The 19,461-nt window shown below is 46.1% G+C and overlaps 1 protein-coding gene across 3 annotated transcripts in view; it reads right to left on the reverse strand.

The window, feature by feature from the left end:
- ENTREP1 (endosomal transmembrane epsin interactor 1) overlaps nt 1–19,461 on the reverse strand; it is a 62,213-nt gene continuing 42,752 nt past the window's right edge. For all 3 annotated transcript variants that reach the window (XM_014845987.3, XM_070495549.1, XM_070495550.1), the window contains 8 exons: nt 17,268–17,396; nt 15,713–15,820; nt 15,470–15,603; nt 8,665–8,794; nt 8,413–8,491; nt 6,918–7,070; nt 4,132–4,421; nt 1–898 (listed from right to left, as the gene is read on the reverse strand). In XM_014845987.3, the coding sequence (XP_014701473.3) occupies nt 695–898; nt 4,132–4,421; nt 6,918–7,070; nt 8,413–8,491; nt 8,665–8,794; nt 15,470–15,603; nt 15,713–15,820; nt 17,268–17,396 (1,227 nt within the window). In that variant the 3' untranslated portion in view covers nt 1–694. The remainder of the gene's footprint in view (nt 899–4,131; nt 4,422–6,917; nt 7,071–8,412; nt 8,492–8,664; nt 8,795–15,469; nt 15,604–15,712; nt 15,821–17,267; nt 17,397–19,461) is intronic.

The following is a 19,461-nucleotide window of genomic DNA, read 5'->3' on the forward strand; positions in this document are numbered from 1 at the left end:
TCCAAAGGAAACATTTTTATTCTCAGTTCTGCCTTAGCCGTCTCTAGTTTCGCAAGCATGAATAAACGGAATCAACAAGAATTCTCTCCCTAAATGTCTTTCATTACAATGTGTCGCTGAAAAAAGGTTCGTTTTTCCTAAAGAGAGTGTGATTTGAGGGTGACCTAAAATGAGGCTTGCCAGCTACACAACATCGGGTTAATCATCCTGCTTCCGTGCCAACTGCTCTCTCTCGGAGGAGCGGAGGCCGCAGGCTGCTATAAATAGCAGCCCAGCAGATCTGTTCCTCTAATGAGGGAGACCTCGGCGAGGAAGAGAGCCATCGGAGGTGAGGTGGGCGAAGAATCAGGAGCCCAGTTTCCGCCCACCCCAGGGCACAGATCCTCACTGGAAGGAGAGATGCTGTCTTCTCAGCCTCCAGCTCAGGGCATCCAAAGCCAGTGAGCCTGGAAGAACCTGCTGGCTCACCCTTGAATGCCCTTAGGCAACCCAAAGGGGAGCCAAAGAGTGGGAATAAATGTCCTCTGGAGTGCCCCCCTTCTGAGGAGTTCCCAGAGGGAGACCCCAACTCCCAGCCAGGAAACTACATGGTAAGGAAGGGGATCCATCCCCTTGGAGCAGCTTTCCTCCTTCCAGGGCCCGTCTTCCTTCCTTCCTGCTCCTCAGGCTGATGCAGGAGCCCAGCCCCACAGGTTCACAGGACAGTCTCTCGGACGACACCGATGAGGCTGTGTGGCCTCTCAGCCTCGGCGCGCCGGGGCCTCCTCTCGGCCCTCGGCCTCCCCACCGTGACAAAGGTGCTCAGGTCTCCACAGCTCCGCAGGTGCAGCAGGCCGGGCTGTCTCCGCAAGGGCAGCACGTGGGCCCTGGAAATGCTGGGCTGCGACGGGGCCATTATCTTTGGGAGAACAAAGAGGGTGGGGAGAGGTTAAGCACCGCCAGACATGGTCCTCTGACCTCCCTCCTAAATCCAGCCATGACATGTTTAGTTCAGTTGCCTTGGGAAAGAAAAAAGGGTATTTTCCCAAAGTGGAGCCCACTTGGAATTCCAAAGGTATTTTTAACACATTGCATCTTTTCTAAAGTTCCTAAGAAATTCCCCACATTTTCTATTGTTCCAACTGCAGACCTGCCTCCTTTCACTGATTGCCTATGGTAATTTCTGGCTTTATATTTAACATTCTTCTCATCACTTTTTTCCAGTCTCCCTATGGTCTAAGCCAGTGATTTTCACTGGGGTCTACACATCACTAGACAGGAGGGGAACTTGTCAGAAACATGGATTCCCAGCTCCGCCCCCAGCAATTCTGACACGTTGAGTCTGGAACAGGGCTCGAGCACCTGTATTTTTAACAAGAACCCAGATTATACCAATGTACTTGAAAATTTGATAACCACTGGGCTGGGACTATGACCTGGTAATGAGTTTATAAAATGTCAACCAAAACCAATGATGCTTCTAATTGATTTGATAACCCTTCAATAAACAACATAAAAACTAGGCCAATCTATCTGTAAAAACTCTTAAGAATGATTCTCCTGCTGGATCTATTTTTCAGTGTGCCAAATACAGAATTTTAAATATAGTCATGCATTGCTTAATAATGGGGATACCTTCTGAGAAATGCGTCAGTAGGTGATTTTGTCATTGTGCAAACACCACAGAGTGCACTTCACAAACCTAGATGGTCCAGCCTACCACACAGCTAGGCTATATGGTACTGATCTTACCGGACCACCATTCTATATGTGGTCTGTCATTGACCAAAACATTGGTTTGCAGCACATGGCTGGATCATAATATCACTCACTTTGTAAACATGTCCAAAAAAGGGGAAAATTCTCATGCAACTGGGATTGACGAGGGTAGAATTGTCCAGTACATACAATGTTTTCGAATTGCACAGTCACGTCTATACAACCTGTAACACTGTTAGCCCCTTGGGAAAAACGCAGGTGCTTGGTTACCACCTAACATCATGGAACTATCACTGGGATGAACTTTAGTTTGTACCATTCTGAGATTTTAAGATCATTAAAAAGTTAATCCCCCCAAAAGATAGGACATGAAATTTTGCTAACACTTTATTATTATATTTGTCTTTAAGGCCTGTCTTTGGTCTCCTGATTAAGAAGAAGAAAATTGGAACATTCACGGATGTTGACTGTTCTAAGTTAAGACAAACGGTTTTGATATTGGTAAAAATTAAAATGGATCTAAAAACGTACTCTAGTAATACTAGAGAAAGAGAAAATGTGCAAAGCTGCGCAGAGTCAGAAATAAAGGGCCTTCTCCTTGTCCCTGCCTCCGTTGTCTGCGGATGGGTGTGGCATTATGATCCCCACCACCGGGGTCGGGTCCGGGAAGGCCCCAGCACATGGCCAGAACCTACTGCAACAAGGCCAGTAGCTGACCTTTTATCCAGTCTGGGCGCAAAGACCTGGCAAACATTCAGAGCGATAGCATCTGCTAAACTGTAAGTGCTTGTTCTTCTTCCCCAGAGCTATTTTCCAGCGAGCAAGACTTTGCAGAAGATCCAGACTAATGGCTTGGTGGCTGCTCCAGCCCTTAGCTCCCCAGAGCTCGGCAGCCGTTGAGAAGTGGCTATGCTTCTCCTGATTATGAGGCTTAAGAATGCTTGCTCCTGATTATGGGGCTCTTAGGGCTGGATGGACGGAAGGGGACAGGGAATGACATCTGGCGTAACCAGGGACACGAGAATGTAAATGTCCCTACGCAGGATACTGAGCCTGACCCAGGACCACTGGCTGACCGGTCTTTTAGAAAGCAAACAAGAGGGTCCACGGTTCATGCGAGGGATAAGACTGCCTTCTGCTCCCCTGCATCCCCTGAGGGACTGGGAGACGATCTGGCTTCTGGATTCTGTAAGAAGAGGCCAGCAGGTGGAAAGGGGAATAGGAAGGAGGGTGAGAAGGGGATTTGGTCAATTTGCCTAAAAAATTTACCTAGGATCCTGTAGCTGGTAAGGACCCTGAAAACCAGCCCAATTCAACTCAAGAAGTACTTGCTGGGCACTGAATGCACATAGGCACAGCCGGGTGACACCTGTGAGCCACTGTGCACTGAGCGCCATGACAACCACCCCACATTCATGGAGCAACAAGCTAAAAGGGAATCACTTTTATTATTTTTTCCCCCTTTTTTTGCTGAGGAAGATTTGCCCTGGGCTAACATCTGTTACCACTCTTCCTCTCTTTTTGCTTGAGGAAGATTGTTCCTCAGCTAACATCTGTGCCAATCTTCCTCTATTTTGTATGTGGGTCACTGCCACAGCATGGCTGACGAGTGGTGTAGGTCCGAACCCGGGATCCAAACCCACGAACCCAGGTTGCTGAAGTGAAGCACGCCCAACTTAACCACTACGCCATGGGACCGGCCCCAGTAATTGCTTGTAAAAGAGGTGGAAAATTAAAGCTGTGACCCATCCCCGGTTCTCATCAGGAGGAAATTCCATTCATTCAGAAAAACAGGTGTAGTGACCACCTCGTCCAACCCCTCGCTTTAAAGACAAGAAACCTGACACCCACATGGCTTACGTTACATGCCCCATTTTATCTTTTCACTGGGTAGCTTCAGTTTAGGGGATTACTTCGTACTTTTTAATCTATGGAAAGGAAAAGGTGTTTATTCCTTTAAGTGTTATCAGCTTAACGTATCTTACCAAATATTTCATGGGAATGTGAAAAGCTCCTGGAATCTTGCCAATATGAAAATTCATGTGCGCCCATCACTGCCAAAGGGCTGAAAGGATATGGCACATCAAGGAAACTTTCAACTCAGGAAATCAAATGCTGAATGTGTTCCACGCTGCCAGTACCTCTCGATTTTTTTTTACTAAGCTGCAACCTTTTTTTTTTTCAGGCATGATTCCACATCCCAGGAAAATTGGCTTCTCTTCCCTTGGACCAAGAAGGCTGCAGAAAAGTCACCAGAGCTGAAGAGAAAATGCTCCAGCTTCCTCTCTCTCCCTCCCCAGACCTCCTCACCCCATTTCCCTTGATACACTGGCCATGAACTTACTGCGCCTTGGACAGGAAATCGGAGAAGCCACTTCCGCTACCATGGAAACAAGTTATCTGATTCACACCCGATAAGAATAATAAAACTACCTGTTCTAGGAAACTGGCACTTGTGATGGCTTCCTCCATGTGCTCCTCGTCAGACTTCAAAACAGCTTTAATGTCTTCCACAAGCTCATGGATGTCCGGGCTCATCCTGCAGGACTGCTCCAGGAACCTCGCCACCAGCAGCTTGGTGTCGACGTAAGACCTGTAATCTATCAAAGACCTCGGTCTGCATCGCGAAGCTCTGGATCCCAAGCCTCTCCTCAAGGTCACCGCGGCCAGATCTGACCTTCCTTCAGTCTGAGTCGCAGCCTCACAGCTGAGCACGGGGGCGGCTGTGGGCGAGACAAACAACACAGACCTGTTGGCCATGGCCGTGCGGGCGCACAGCTGGACCGGAAACAGCACAGACCACTAAACTCAGTGTGGAAACCACCTGACAAATGCTACAGCCATGCACATCTTGCTTTCCATCTTGCAGAAGGAAAAGGAAAGAAAAAAACAACTATGACACAAGCTTATTCCCTGAAGCGTAGTTCCAACAGGACATGTCCCAAAACATTTTATAAATAAAACATAAAACAACCTCCAAGGTAAAGGCAGATGAGAGAGAAGAACACCCAGAATGCAAACCACAACGGAGCAGCAGGGTCATGGGTGGTGACCGATGGATGGATGGGGCAGGCAGAACAAACATGGTTGACGGATGAAAGGAGGTTCCAAGGGGGCAGGATGAAGGAGCCACTTAAAGAGATGGACCGAAGAGAGACATGACTTGTGGGGGTGAATGGAATGCTCTGTGCACCGTGACTGTACCTTTGTCCTAAACATCCTCAGGGGCACTGTACTGACATTACCGATGCTCACGCCATAGCTGTGAGGTGGCTCTATGGTTGACTATTACAGAAAGAGAAATCTAGGCAGAAAAATTCCACATCACTCCGGAAGTCCACAGAGAGCCTGGCAAATCCACCGTAGGCTCCAATTTCCACGACTACCTATTGGAGCAAGGGGAAAAGGTCTGGCAGAACATTACTGCACCATCAAGTGGGAGAAGTGAAACTCAGGCCTGGTCTCCATGGGCTCATAAGCCAGCCAGCAGCCTTCAGTGTACACGACACTGGAGATCTCAGTCTGCAAAGGCCTGATAAGCAGGATTTAGATATTCAAGGAAGAAAGGAAGCCAGGGGTGGGAGAACAGGTGGAGGAAGGGGAGCACTTCTTTTCCTCTGGAGAAAGGTAGGCATGAGGAGCTCTAAACAAGGGTTAGCAACTGTCCTCCCAGGGTGCCACGTGTATGTCACAGAGCCGGAGTCTTCCAGAAACACTCACTACAGACACTCGTGTGTGAGGACAGAGTCAGGGACTACAGTCACTTGAACGCAACCTGGTCCCTTCCACAATGGCGGACTCTAACAGGTAAACATGAGTGGTCTTCGCCCCTGTAGCGCTGCAGAATGACAGAAGTTTCCAGAAAGATCTCCCTATGCTGTGCAGACAACTAAGTTCCCGGTGAAGCCAGCAGGTGGCCAGCTCAAGTCCTCAGCTTGCCAGGTAGGGCAGAGGAACCCACGGTGAAGACGGGTCTAGGGAGCCAAGGGGCCAGGCTGCCGGCCCGCTGGGATGGCCGGGGCAGGCTCAGTCCCAGGCAGTGGGACTCCTCCCCACTCAGAAACCGATGTAGAGACAAGAGGGGTGTTCTCTCTGGCTCCCACACGGTCAGTCCAGAGCTGCGGCAAACAACACAGCCTGTCAGAGGGACACAATGGGACCGAGACCGCAAGGGGGTGACACAAGGCCCCAGAGAGCGCAGGGTGAGAGGGTTTACAAAGTTGTATTTGCAAAGAGCTTGAGGAGAGCAGAGGCCACGTGTCAGAACAGGTCACCGAAGGAAGCCTGTGCTGGGGGATTACAGATTTTCATTTTCTTCCTCTATCTTCTCTATTTTGTAAGATTGTTTACAATGAAGAGATATTTGGAGATGTTCATGTACTCATATATTCAGAAAAAAGACTTGCTGTTGTTATTTTAAATTTTTAAAATTTAAAATTATTCGAATAACATCTATACACAAACAAACTCAAAACAGAGAGGGAAAGAGATGGGGTGTGAGGGTTTCACTCTACCCAAAATTCTTAAAACAAGGTCAGATTTGAATAATTCAATCTCATCATACACAGGAAAGAGATAAGTAATATCAAATTATAGAAGAGGGAGTTAAAAAAACCTCCCCTTTGGGGCTGGCCCCGTGGCCGAGTGGTTAAGTTCGCGAGCTCTACTGCAGGCGGCCCAGTGTTTCGTTGGTTCGAATCCTGGGCGCGGACATGGCACTGCTCGTCAGACCACGCTGAGGCAGCGTCCCACATGCCACAACTAGAAGAACCCACAACGAAGAATACACAACTATGTACCGGGGGGCTTTGGGGAGAAAAAGGAAAAAATAAAATCTTTAAAAAAAAAAAAAACAAAAACAAAAAACCTCCCCTTTGACTTTCTCCTCGGGAAAGAATATTTATTCCCACAAGATTGCCAGCATCTAGAAGCCAGAACTAGGTTTGCATTATTTTCTTTGTGTAGTACCTAACACGGTAACGTGTGCAACCTAACGCTTTTGATGACAATGACTTGAAAAGAAAAACACCCTACCAGCCTTAAAAGATGTGGCGGATACATACTCCTAGCGTGCATGTAGAATATCTGATTTTCTCAAGACCTCTCAACCTCCTTCAAGAGATCTCATGAACTGCAGGGCCTGGGCTGGCCAGAGCCCCCTGCTCTCACCTGGCCCCCTGAGTCAAAAAAGCCCAGAAGAGCTTGGGCAAGGACGTCACCTCTCTCCTCGGAGTGATGGAGCACAGGGTCGCTCTTGGATCGCGTCCTCAGGGGCGGGAGGGCCCTCCGGCTTCTCGCGGGCTGTAGCTGGTTTGTGTTGGGAGTTGATACGAATGTGCTTTCTTCTCCAGGTGCGTTAGGAATGTCCCCACCTGAAATTTTTTTTTTAAAAAAAAGAGGAGAAACATTTAAAAGAGGAGAATTATCTCACCAGCTGCAGCCTTCAAAGTGTTGGGCAGGAGACAGGGTGAGCCCAAACCTGCCGGGGCGAGGGTGATACAGTTAACAACCCCGGCTTCGGCTGCCGGCCCCCTAAGTTTTTATTTCCCTGCACTATGGGAAATACAGCCTTTCCAAACCACCCCTCCACAACCTAAAACAAACAAACAAAAAACTTTAAAGCCAAGAGTAAAATAAAGAAGCTCTGCCGAAATGTCAGTTTTTCCTAAAGGTGCTTAGAATCTCCTCCAGTGAGGCATCCTGGGGCAGCCCTGGAAAGCGCCTGGCCATTTTATAGCTTCCGACAATTCGGGATGAGCTTGGTTCGGCAGAAGGAAATACTCGCACAGGGGACGTGGCTGCCCTGGGGGCTGCAGACCAGGGGTCTGCAGGTCGGGCTGTGAAACCCCCAGAAAGCTAACGTAAACAGCCAGTGGCCACAAAATGGATCAGTCAAACTGCTCTGGAATTGGATGGCTTCTGCTCACAAAAAGAAAATCAAATTGGTTGTGAGTCTGAGTTGTCGTGTGGGGGAGTTTTTTAAGGAAATGGAGTATTATAAACACTTAGGTAAAAGAACACTGTTGCATAATTCTACTTAAGATGGAAGGTGAACAGAGCAGAAGGCCCTTCCTGAGGGTGCTGCTGAAAAATCACCTCCAACCAAAATAGCTAAAAGCTGATCCATTATTCATCAGCATTGCAATTTTCTCCTGGTGGACCGTTCTCTGGGCCATTTAAAACCTCTCCAAAGAGAGAAAGCTGTACCAAGGCTCCCTTAAATGACAAGGATGAATGTAAACTGACCCTAGTATTTAATGCAGGACTGAAAAATCAGAATTCACTACGTGTTAAGGCAGCATGACCTGGGCCCTAGGTTATAAATGACAGCACAATCTCACAGCAAATCACTCTGCAATACACGAAACTCTTTTTTCCACCTCCCCCCAAAAGAGCCCATCTTCCTTTAAGAGGAGAAAGAAAATCTTAGATGGGAAAACACAGGAATGCCAAATTCAACTCTGTAATCCATTTCAGAGGTCTCTGAGCAGCAGCTGGTTCCATAAAAGATTCTAAGGATATCTTTATTTCTGATCACACATTATCTCCCATTTGTAAGCCCTAAGAGTTGAGAGTATTTTTGCACCTGGAAAGAAGGATGTAGCTTGAACTGTTTTCCTCCGATATTTGACCTCCAACAAAATCCCATGCAGATCATTATTATGTTTTCATCTACTGGATCATGAGTTTGGGCAGCGACGATGTATTTATTACCTTGAGTCACTGGTGTGCAGATCGGTTCCAACAGGCTGCTGGAAGCTTCTGATCCTTCCAGCATTTGGAATGAAGATCCCTGCAGCACAGGAAAAAAAAAGGGACGTTTGTTGATATTCATTTGAATCCCCATCTGGAAGCCAGTGAACTTACAAAGATCTGCAGGGCACCGCCGCCCCCTTGTTCTGTGTGTGATGTGCTGATTTGCGTACTTGCGGTCAACGTATCAAAGAGAAACTCTACGGACAGTACCTGCTCCTCGTCCATCTGGCTCATCACAGCTTCATAGGGAGGCGGCGGGTCCAGAGGACAGAACACCTCCACGCCTTTGATTCGTGCTCCGTAGATGTGCGGCAGTGGAATAACATCAGGAGCAACCATCCTAGGAAAAGCATCTTGGCGTCAGGAAGCATGTTCTACAGACCGGCCATCTGACCCTGGGGGCTACTGCATGCTGGCCTTTGCCGCTACACGGCTACCCACTGATAGTGGGGAAAACCACTCACCCACACAGTCTCCTGGCTCAGGAGCGGGAGAATAATCTTTTAAATCCACTAGTCAAAAAGCAAACAGTAATCCACAGAGACAGAAAGCAGAAAAGTGGTTGTTAGCAGCTGGAGGACGGGTGAACGGGGAGTGACTGCTTACCAGGTACGGGGTCTCCTTGGAGGTGATGAAATGCTTTAGAACTAGATGGAGGTGATGGTTGCATCATACCGTGAATGTACTGAATGCCACTGAACTGTACCCTTTCAAATGGCTAACGTCATATTATATGACTTTCATCTCAACTAAAGCAAAAAACAAAACTAGGGACCCAGGGAAACTCAATTATTTCTTACATTAGTACACGACACAAGTTTCTTGCCTGAGTTTCCCTAATATATGATTCATGGTAGAAACTCACTATTTGTTAAATAAATATTTGAAAGGATGAATTAATTTTTCAAAAAAAAGCAACTATCATAGCTCAGAGACAAAGCAGCACACTGCAGGCGGAATCCCAGTGACTCTTCCTAAATGTGGTTCTTCAGCAAACAGGGATGGAGCGGGTGCTCCACGAGGCACTGTGGTTTTTGTCCTGTGGGTGAGGGACCCTCAACAGCAAAAAACAAAAACAAAAAACCCACAAGATTTTCTGGCAGTGTTCACAGAAAATTACACACACACACATAATCTAGATAACAAAGAACCTAAATTTTAAAATAATAGTTAAAAATGCATGGGGGGCCGGCCCCATGGCCAAGTGGTTAAGTTCACACGCTCTGCTTTGGTGGCCCAGGGTTTTGCCGGTTCGGATCCTGGGCACGGACATGGCACTGTTCATCAGGCCATGCTGAGGTGGCGTCCCATATGCCACAACCAGAAGGACCTACAGCTAGAATATACAACTATGTACTGGAGGGCTTTGGGGAGGAGAAGAAAAAAAAATACACGGAAGCTTGTACCTTTTGACGAAACTTCCAGTTGTAAAATAAATGAGTCCTGAGGATATAATGTACAGGATAGTGACTAAAGTTAGTAATACTGTATTATATGTATGAAAGTTAGATCTACTACTAAGAGAGTAGAGCTAAAAAGTTCTTAAGAAAAAAATTGTAACTATGTATGGTGATGGATGTTAACCAGACTTACTGTGGTGAACATTTCACAATATACAAAAGTATTGAATCATTATGTTGTACACCTGAAACTAATATTAATGTTATGTGTCAATTATATCTCAATTTAAAAAAATACACAGAAGACCAAAAAACCTGTACTCAGGCCATGGAGTATTAAAGAATGATTGAAAGAGATAATAAAAGTTCAACGTCTGTTCTTGAAATGCAAAAATGGGCCTAAATGAAAGCAGACTGATGAAAAGACAGATCCTGGGGCAGGTGCATGCAGGGGACCAGTTGTTCCAGAAAGGTGCTCTCTGGATTTATGGTTGTTTGATTTCATTCCTTGTGTCCTTATAAAAATCCAATTGGTGGAGGAAAAAAGTTGAAAAAGATATGATGTTCTTTCTTCCTAACAATAAAACTTCTGGAATTCCAGGATTCAGAAGAATGAGACTTCTGCAGCCTGAACGAAACAGTGAGAAAGCTCTCCCTTTCTCCCTTAATCTTCGCTCAGAAACAAGACTCTCACCCGCATGTGACCTAAAGGGAAGGAGGACGTCAGGCGCTGACACCCAGGGCGGGATGTGCGCAGGCTCAGTGCACAACACTGCACTCGGCTGAGGAGAGGTACCAGCACGGGTCCCTCCCTGGGGTGGTGGGAGGGTCCTGGGACAGTTATCCTGACAGGCACATCCACCCCTTACAGCAGGACTTGCCACAGGTTTCAGGCCAACTCTCCATTTCAGTCAGAGCTGTTTATGGACTATAAACACCGAGTGACTCCAGGAATCCAGAGCCTTCCGGGACCTAAGTGAAGACTCTTTCCTGACCCACGAACAAGGAGACTTGTTTTACTCAATGAGACCTATAGACTCCTTCGTCCTCCCCAGAGGGCTACGAGTCAATTCTGAATTAGCATAACCCCTGAGCCATCTTTCTAGCACTTACAAACCCTCGGCCAACTCCCCGTGCATTTCTTCTCTGCGGTGCCCCTGCCGGGCAGGCTCAGCCCCCAGCTTTGCCTGATTGCTTGTTAGCTGGCGGTCTCTGTTTCATATTCCCAACCCAGTGCATACCTAGACATTCACTGAGGAGAGAGGGCTTGCTCAGGGCCAAGAGGTCAGAGAAACGGGCTTCCATTTTAGATCCTAAACTACTACAGGATCTCTTCAAGAAGGAAAACTGGAGGCGGCGTGGGGGCACACTTTATCTAAATTAGCCACAAAATGAATGGTTTCTATGGTGGCTATTAAAATGACCAGAAAAGCCTCATTTTGATGGAAGACACTGCTAGAGTTGATGCAGAAGGAAAGTTCCTTTCCTAGTAAGCAGCTCTTCCTTATTTTACCTCTTTTGGGTAAAGAAAGATCTATGGAGGGAAATGGGTCTACTATTTCCTGGCAGGTTTTTTTTTTCCTGATCCCTATGGGTCTCAACCCTAGCTATTGAGTAGAATCACCTGGGAGGGTTTTGAAACTATGCATGGCCCAGGCCTCACCTCCAGAAATTCTGCTTTCATTGCCCAGGTATATTGTCAGGGCTCCCAGGTGATTCCAAAGCACAGCCAGGACTGAGACCACTGCCAAAGGACATGGATCACAGTGGCTGAAATGAAAACCCTCGAACATCTAGGAAAGGGGATCAGATTTTTATTAATGGGTGTTTAGACATGGAAGCAACCTAAGTGCCCATCAACAGATGATTGGATAAAGAAGATGTGGTGTATATATATACAATGGAATACTACTCAGCCATAAAAAAGAACAAAATCGTCCCATTTGCAACAATATGGATGGACCTTGAGGGAATTATCTTAAGTGAAATAAATCAGATAGAGAAGGACAATCTCTGTATGACTCCACTCATATGAGGAATTTAAAAATATAGACAAAGAGAACAGATTAGTGGCTACCAGGGGAAAGGTGGGGTGGGGGGTGGGCACAAAGGGTGAAGTGGTGCACCTACAACACGACTGACAAACAATAATGTACAATTGAAATCACACAAGATTGTAACCTATCATTAAAGCAATAAAAATTAAAAAAAAAAAAAAAAAAGAATGGGTGTCTAGAAAACTGCTGCCTGATAAGGTAGGGTTAAGATTAAGGGCTAAATGTTTCTTAAGAGTAACACACAGGCAAGGACGTTGTAAACCGTGCATCTAACAGTGGTAGACACGGTATGAGCTTTTATTTTTAAAAAGATTTTTTATGCCCATTGTCTCTTAAAAATCTTCTCAGCAACCACATGACAAGGCAAGTGGATGAGGAAACTGAGACTCAGAAATGGTAAGAGATCGGCCCAGGGTCACCCTTTTAAGAGACTGGAGAGCCTGGGCTCTTTCAGGTTCACCCCAAAGTCCCCAGGAACCCCTCACTGGTTCATGCTCACGAGCACTAAGGACGAGTAAGAAACCCAAAGGAATCATGCAAAATACCTTCTGCTTTGATGCTACAAATAGGCCTTGAGAACTCATCCGAGGCTGACGGAGCAACTAATATGCCCTGGACCAAAGAGTGATCCTCCTCTGTGACTGGAAAAGCTGTGCCCTTTCACCGGGCACACGGTGGTAGGGTTGGTGCCCATGGAGGGGGCAGGAGGCAGAGGCGCACCCCCCAATGGCTGAGCACTGAGTCAACCGCAAGCACAGTCTGGCTCCACTTGACTTTGGGTTTTGAAGCTTGTTAGGAAAGGAAATGGGTGGGTGGTGGTGTCTTTCCCTTTAAGAAATGCCATGTCATCCTGTCTCCCAGCCCCTCACACTCCAATTTTCTATAACAGGTAACATCCTCCAAGTACAACCAGGTCCACATTCATGAAATAGGCAGAGATTCTCCTTTTTGACTCCTGGCTCAAGCCAATGTCTGAGAATGGGGGACTCCCTGGAATAGTGGAGATGGGGTGCAGAGCCCACTCCTGTACTTACAAATCAATTCACAAAGTAGATAACCCAAATTTGGACAGAAGCCTTGACCATAGTCCGGCTTCAGTTTATGGCAGTAACTTGAGAAGCCCTTTCTCAAGCAGGTACCAATGCACAAAGTGGTTGTATTTATAGACGTTAAATAAATAGACCTCTTCTGAGAGGTCAGAATACCTTACAGGAAACGGCGAGGCTCTATTGTGTGAAAACTCTTAACATAACTGGTTGTGGAAGTATTAACGTACACATTCACTAATCTTCTCGCTTGCCTGCTTACGAGAAAGAAAATTACCAATGGAGGTTAAACAGCTAGTGTCATTAAAGTTGATTCATCCTGAGAATCCAGCAAAGTCGGTCAAATTTAAAAATATCTTTGATAGACTATGTATCTAAAGGTGAATAAATTTAGCCGTTTCAAAAAGGAAAGTGGGCTGCACTCTCATATTCGCAGAATTTCCAAAAATGACAGTGTTTGCCCATTGGAGATGCGACCTAGGGCTCCAGGTCTCTATTTTAGGCCAAGCAGTGTCTTCTTTCTCATAAGGGTGTTTTGCTTTAACACCTTCCCCTGCGTTCTTTCCGGAAAGTTCTGAAGGGGAAAGCCCTTGATGAGAGAAGCTAGTCTGTCTTCTTCCAACCTGGATTTGGCCAGAGTCTGTCTCAGGACTTAGAGGGACAAAGCCAGGGTTGCACTCAGGTCCCCGAAGAGCAGAAATGCCCACAGTGCTCAACGTTATTATGGAGGAGCAGAGGAGAGAAAGGAAAGAGAGGAGAAGGGCAGCTGGGTTGGGGGCGGGAGGCATCTACGGGACACGCTGCTGGACACCGAGACTCCGAAACCCACATGAGTCACTTTCCCTTTCTGCCACTGCAGGAAATTAAATCTGTCTGTTGCCTCCTCTTAGGTGAACCAAGTGCTCACCCACAACCTCAGAGAGCCAAGGAATTCTTGAAGAGGGCACTTCTTTTCCCAGCCATGAAATAGGCATTTTTACTATCTTCCAAAATGTTCTCTGCAGACAGCCTCAGATTGGGCTAAGGTCTTAGCAAACATGTCCTATGGTACACAAAGAATATGTGTTTTGTTGTTACATCTCTCTGGCCCCTGCAATTCTTGGCTGGTTTCCTAAGGGACTAGGGAAGCTGTCCTGGCCCCTGGAGCTTTGAAATCCAGGACACCACGCCCTGAACAACAGGGAGGCTGAGCTGTCCACTCCAGGCCATCTGTCCACCCAGCTGATGTTCTCTCTGGCTTTGTAGGCACCTTTACCTCTGCCTAGGCGGATGGGCAGTGGAGGGAATGGAGCTGGGGGTTAAGTGTGACTCTGGGGGACAACTCAGGAAGATGACCCACTGAAAATAATTTTAACAGCATCTGGGTGGTAGCTCCTGATGGTGGCCTGTTTCAAAGTTACTTATGACTGCCCTGGGCATTAGAAAATGGATTTCCAAAAGCCCCAAGCCTGGCACCAAATCTGACACATCTCCAGGGGTACTTCAGGGAGTAAAAAGGAGAAATTCCTACCTGAAATTTATGCAATGTTATAAGCCAATAGGACCCCCCCCCCCCCCCGCAAAAAAAAGAAGTAGAAATTCCTAGAGACACTAGTCTTCCTGCAGAATTCAGAGATTTTTCTTTTGGAAGCTTAAACATACGTCTGCTTATCCTTTTAATTCAGCCGAAGATCACTTAGTCCAGGAAGCCCACCCTGACTGGCCAAGTCTTCTTCCTTCAAGCTCTCTGCAGCCCACTCACCATTCTAGGTTAGATGGCCTCCTTTCTGTGCACACAAAATCTCTCTTGAGAGTATTAACGTGATCCTTCCAACACTTATTGTTAATGACCTAGACTGGGAGCTCCTTGATAGAGGGAAGAGGGGAGTCTAACTCATTTTGAATTTCAATAATCCAGCACAGCGATTAGTAAGCAGCAGAGGACTGAGTAAACACTTGTTGAATGAATAAATGAAATCACTGTGCTCACCAACCAAACACATGCAGCCTTTCATCCTACAAATAATAATTCCTGAGATTTACGAAACAGGCGATCAAATTTTGAGCCAGAATTTGAAAAGGAAAATAGGCATGGTGTCTCTTTTTTCTAGCCCAGAGAGATGTAATTAATAATTAATCTTTTATTAATGGCTGGGAAGAATTTCATGATTTGGGGACCTGCTGATGGTGTCATAATGAACATCGATTTGGCCTAACTGAGCACGTTTCCAGGGCAACAGCAGCCCCCAACCATGTCAAATTACAGCGGTTGTCTCACTGGATATCAGTTTTCCTAGGAAGCTGATTGACATTGAAAGAGTATATTCTTAGGTCAAGGTTTGACTTTTCTTTGGTTTCATGAAGTTTATCAGACAAAAAAAAGGGCGGGGGTGGGAGGTGGGATGGGGTGGAGAAAATAGAAAATCCTAAAAAATACAATTTGGCGGTTTAAGAGAGAAGTCAGAGCTCCTGCGGCCAGTTCTGGAGACCCCTGAGTCTTCAGAACCGAGCCGGCGGGGCTGGAGGGAGATACCTGCGGTTCATGCGGGGTGTGCACGAGTAAAAGGTGGCGAAATACGAAGGGGGAGGCACCGGCGGCACGAAGTCATCGGGGTCTGGGATGCGTCCGTGCTCTTCCACTTCTTCGGCAGAAATCTGGGATTCGTCCTAATTAAACAGCACCTCGGTCAGTTAACGCCTTCCCTCTAAAGGCTCGGGGAGAAAAGCAATGGACGGCGCAAAAAGGCCCGTGGGCGGGCTCAGCGCAAGGACTTACGACGCAGGATCTTCTGGCTGCAAATATCTGGAGGTAGCGAAGGGCGGCTGCCACCAAGCACACCGTGGTGGTCAGGGCGTTCAAGGCACACAGGGCGAAAAGGACTTTCTGGAGCAACGAAACAGGGACGCCACTGAGTATTTCAAAGCTGATGACCAGAATGCAATACAAAAACTTTTAAAATTAATAATAATACTGTCCCAGTAAGACAATTCTCATGAGAAAATGCATGTGAAGGCCTCAGATGACGTTTTGCTCATAGAAAGTTCGGAAGTAAATGCTGCTTATTATTATGACTCTCACGCAATAGGGTGCATTTCTTAATTTTAAAAACTGATCTTAGAAGCTTCCTGAGCCAGAAAGACCTGATACTACAATATTTCTTTCTGCATCAGAACACTGTCTGGAAATGTTCCTTCCAGGAGAGCAATGAAATTCTCTTCTGAAGTTGGTGTCCCTGGTGACAGCAAATTCCCATCCTCCCCTCTCCCACAGCCTCCCACCAGGATGGCACGCTGCTTAATTTGTGGCCACTGATTCTATTTCAGGAGCAATTGGCAGAGCTGCCCAAGGCACCCAACTAGGACGGTGCAGGGGGCAGGCCGGCCGAGTGTAAATGGGGCTTCTCTCCTCTAAACACACGTCTCAAAATAGCAGCAATGGCAATTCCAAAAGTTTCTGTTGCCACAGTCCTGGCTCCTCAGCGGGGCTTTCCCCAAGCTAACTCCTGGCTCAGAGAGTTTGCGGGTGACTCAGCCACCAAAAATCCAAAAGCCAAAGAAAGAAGGCCATTTTTACATCCTACATAACCCGGAGAACTGGCAGCTTCTCTCTTTGCTTAGAGATTCCTCTTCCCCACAAAAAAATAAACCCGAGACAAAGATCTAAAGAGGGCGGTGAGTGGTGGGCCACCCAAAAGCTCCTACCTCCGGGTTCACCAACTGGGCTAATGGGCCTTCAGTCAGCACACAGTTTTTATCCAATTCCCTAATAAAGGCGAATTTTGCATTTCTCTTCAACTGGGATCATTTGTTCTTAATCTCCTTCGCTTATCATAGTGCTGCCTCTTACATAAGAGGTAATGTGCTTGAATTTCTCTTGTATTTTCGGGCCAGTATGTCTCCCTATTCTGTGTGTCATAGAGCAGCAGCACGCAACAGCCCACAGGACTCATTTAAGCCAACAAAGGAGCATCAGAACAATGATGAATGGCATGCCATCGAAAGGTGTTGCTAAGGCCACCTTATGTATGTGCAGCTACATGACATGTGTATGGATGCATATGTGTGTACCACATACATACATATATATATTTAGGCTCCCGTAGTCTTTTTTACTATAATTCTTGGACACAAAGAAAGCTATCCATACATAATTTAAGAGACAGCCAATAATCTGTGGTTCTTTCTGCACTCCATTCTGTCTCTGGGTCAGTGATGAGGGGTTGCTCATATCCTTTCAGCAGTGTAATTGCTGGCGGAGGTAACATAGCAGGAAGCTGTCGGGTAACTTTGCCTTCCTCGGGAGCTCTGTGGTGTATTTCCATTCGCGGTACCTTAAGTAGAAGGTGAACGGCGCTACAAGGCTGAACTGGAAAGAGCTTCAAGGCATTTTCTTTGTCTGTGCATTTGGCTGGTTGGAACTCTTCACAACAGAAGCAAATCTTGCCTTCACCTAAGTCCACCTTAAGGGAGAAAAGGCAGAACAATAATTTAATTAGTAAGAAAAACACACAGGCTACACCATAGAGCAGCAATCCTACAGAATGAGATATGGCAGGGTTCAGCGTCAGGCATGTCTGTATCGGTCAGGATAGGATAGGCTATGCTGTGGTAACAACCAGCCCCCAAATTTCAGTGGCTTAACCAACCAAGGTTATTGCTCGAATACACTACACATCCACTGCAGGTCAGCAGGAGACTCTGCTCATCATATTCCCTTAGGGACCCAGGGTGATGGAGCATCCACCATCTCAGGACTGATGATCACTGTGCTCAGGGATGGAGAGCACAGGATGAACTGCACATTGGCACTTAAAGTAGGGTTGCCAGATAGAATGCAGGACACCTGGTTGAATTTGAATTCAGAAAAACAAGAGATCATTTTTGTTAGTATAAATATGTCCCAAATATTGCATGAGATATTTATAGTAAAAAAAAAAATACTATTAGCTGTTTATTTGAAACTCAAATTTAATTGGATGTCCTGTGTTTTTATTTGCTAACTCTGGGAACCCTACCTTAAATCTTTCTCTTGGAAATGACGCTCATCGCTTCAGCTCACATTTCATTGACAAAGCAAATCATATGGCCCCACTGAGCTCTAAGAGAGCCTGGAAGTTCAGTCTACCCCCCGCCTGTAAGAAGCACAACGTCTACTTGGAGAACAGTAGCCCTAAGCTACGTAGGCTTAATTCTTAATTCACATCTTCAGTGTTTTCCCGTGATAAATCACTGATGAGTAATCTCATATATGTTTAGTGAGATGTTTTGCAAACTTTTGGTCACTCTTCTAAGTTTCCCTTGAATTGGGTTGTAAAAATATGTAACATCTGATTTTGGCTAAGATGACCCATAATTGGGGGTGGAGGCTCATTCTTACTTGCTCTGCTGCTTGAGCTGTTGAAGTTGGCTAATTTCTTTTGGCTAAAAGGAAAGGCCACACCTCTTTCATAATTGTCAAATTCATCAGGCAGCTCTGACTTCACTAGCTGCAAAATGTTCAAGGAATCTTTAAGAATGACTGAACATATACAATGTTTTGCTTACTAAACAGAAAAAAAAAAGGTTTTTTTCTTACTGAATTAAGATTCTTACCCTTTAGTCATAGTAATAAATTTCATGGTATTTTTCCAAATTACCAGAAAACTTAGTTCCTTATAATACAAGTTGACTAGGAAGCTAAGGGGAAAAATTTCAGTAGGCATTGCACAACATTTTTTGGTTTGTATTTCTCTTTCTTTTGAGGTGAAGTTTACATACACATACAAAAATTTACATACACAAATCTTAAGCATACGTTCAAGGAATATTGAGCAGCGCGTACACCTGTATAACCCGAACCTTTATCAACACACAGAACAAGACCATCACAGGAGGAAACTCCCTCACGCCCCTTCACGTCAATCTCTGCCCCCACTCTTCTAGAGGCAACAACTGTTTTGACTTTTTCCCCACATAGGTTAGTTTTGCCTTTTCCAGAATGCCATGGAGTCGTAACATTTTTTATTCCTTGTCCTTAAACCACATTGAAAGGGATGCATTCTTATCTCAAACACGGATGCCCAGATTCTGATATAAATTCTGCCTCTGACACAAAGAATTACAACTAGAGTGACCTCGATGGGCTCCATAATCTATCAGTTCATTCCCACTTGGTTTCTGTCCTGTCCTGGTTTGTCCATGGAAATCGTGATCTCAGCTACGCCCCACACCCACATCCACAACTGTGCCCCCCAGCACACACACACAAAGGCACGAGGCTGACTGTATTTGAATTTTTCTTCCATTGTCTCACATTTGAAGACACATCCTGCTGCTAATAGCCACGCTAGATTCTTGCCTTCTAAAGAAGAACCACTGTGGCCACGCAGACAGGATCTCTCTAGGCAAGGTCTCGGCAGGTGGAACTTTCCTTTCCTCTCAGGGCTCAGTGGCTTTCCCTTGGCCTCTCTTCCATAATTAATAAGTGTCCTTACACTGGGCTAAATCCAGCAGGTAAATATGACTCCCACTGGGCTTCTTCAAAGT

Source organism: Equus asinus, chromosome 23 (genome assembly GCF_041296235.1).
Source record: "Equus asinus isolate D_3611 breed Donkey chromosome 23, EquAss-T2T_v2, whole genome shotgun sequence".
NCBI classification, from domain to species: Eukaryota; Metazoa; Chordata; class Mammalia; order Perissodactyla; family Equidae; genus Equus; species Equus asinus.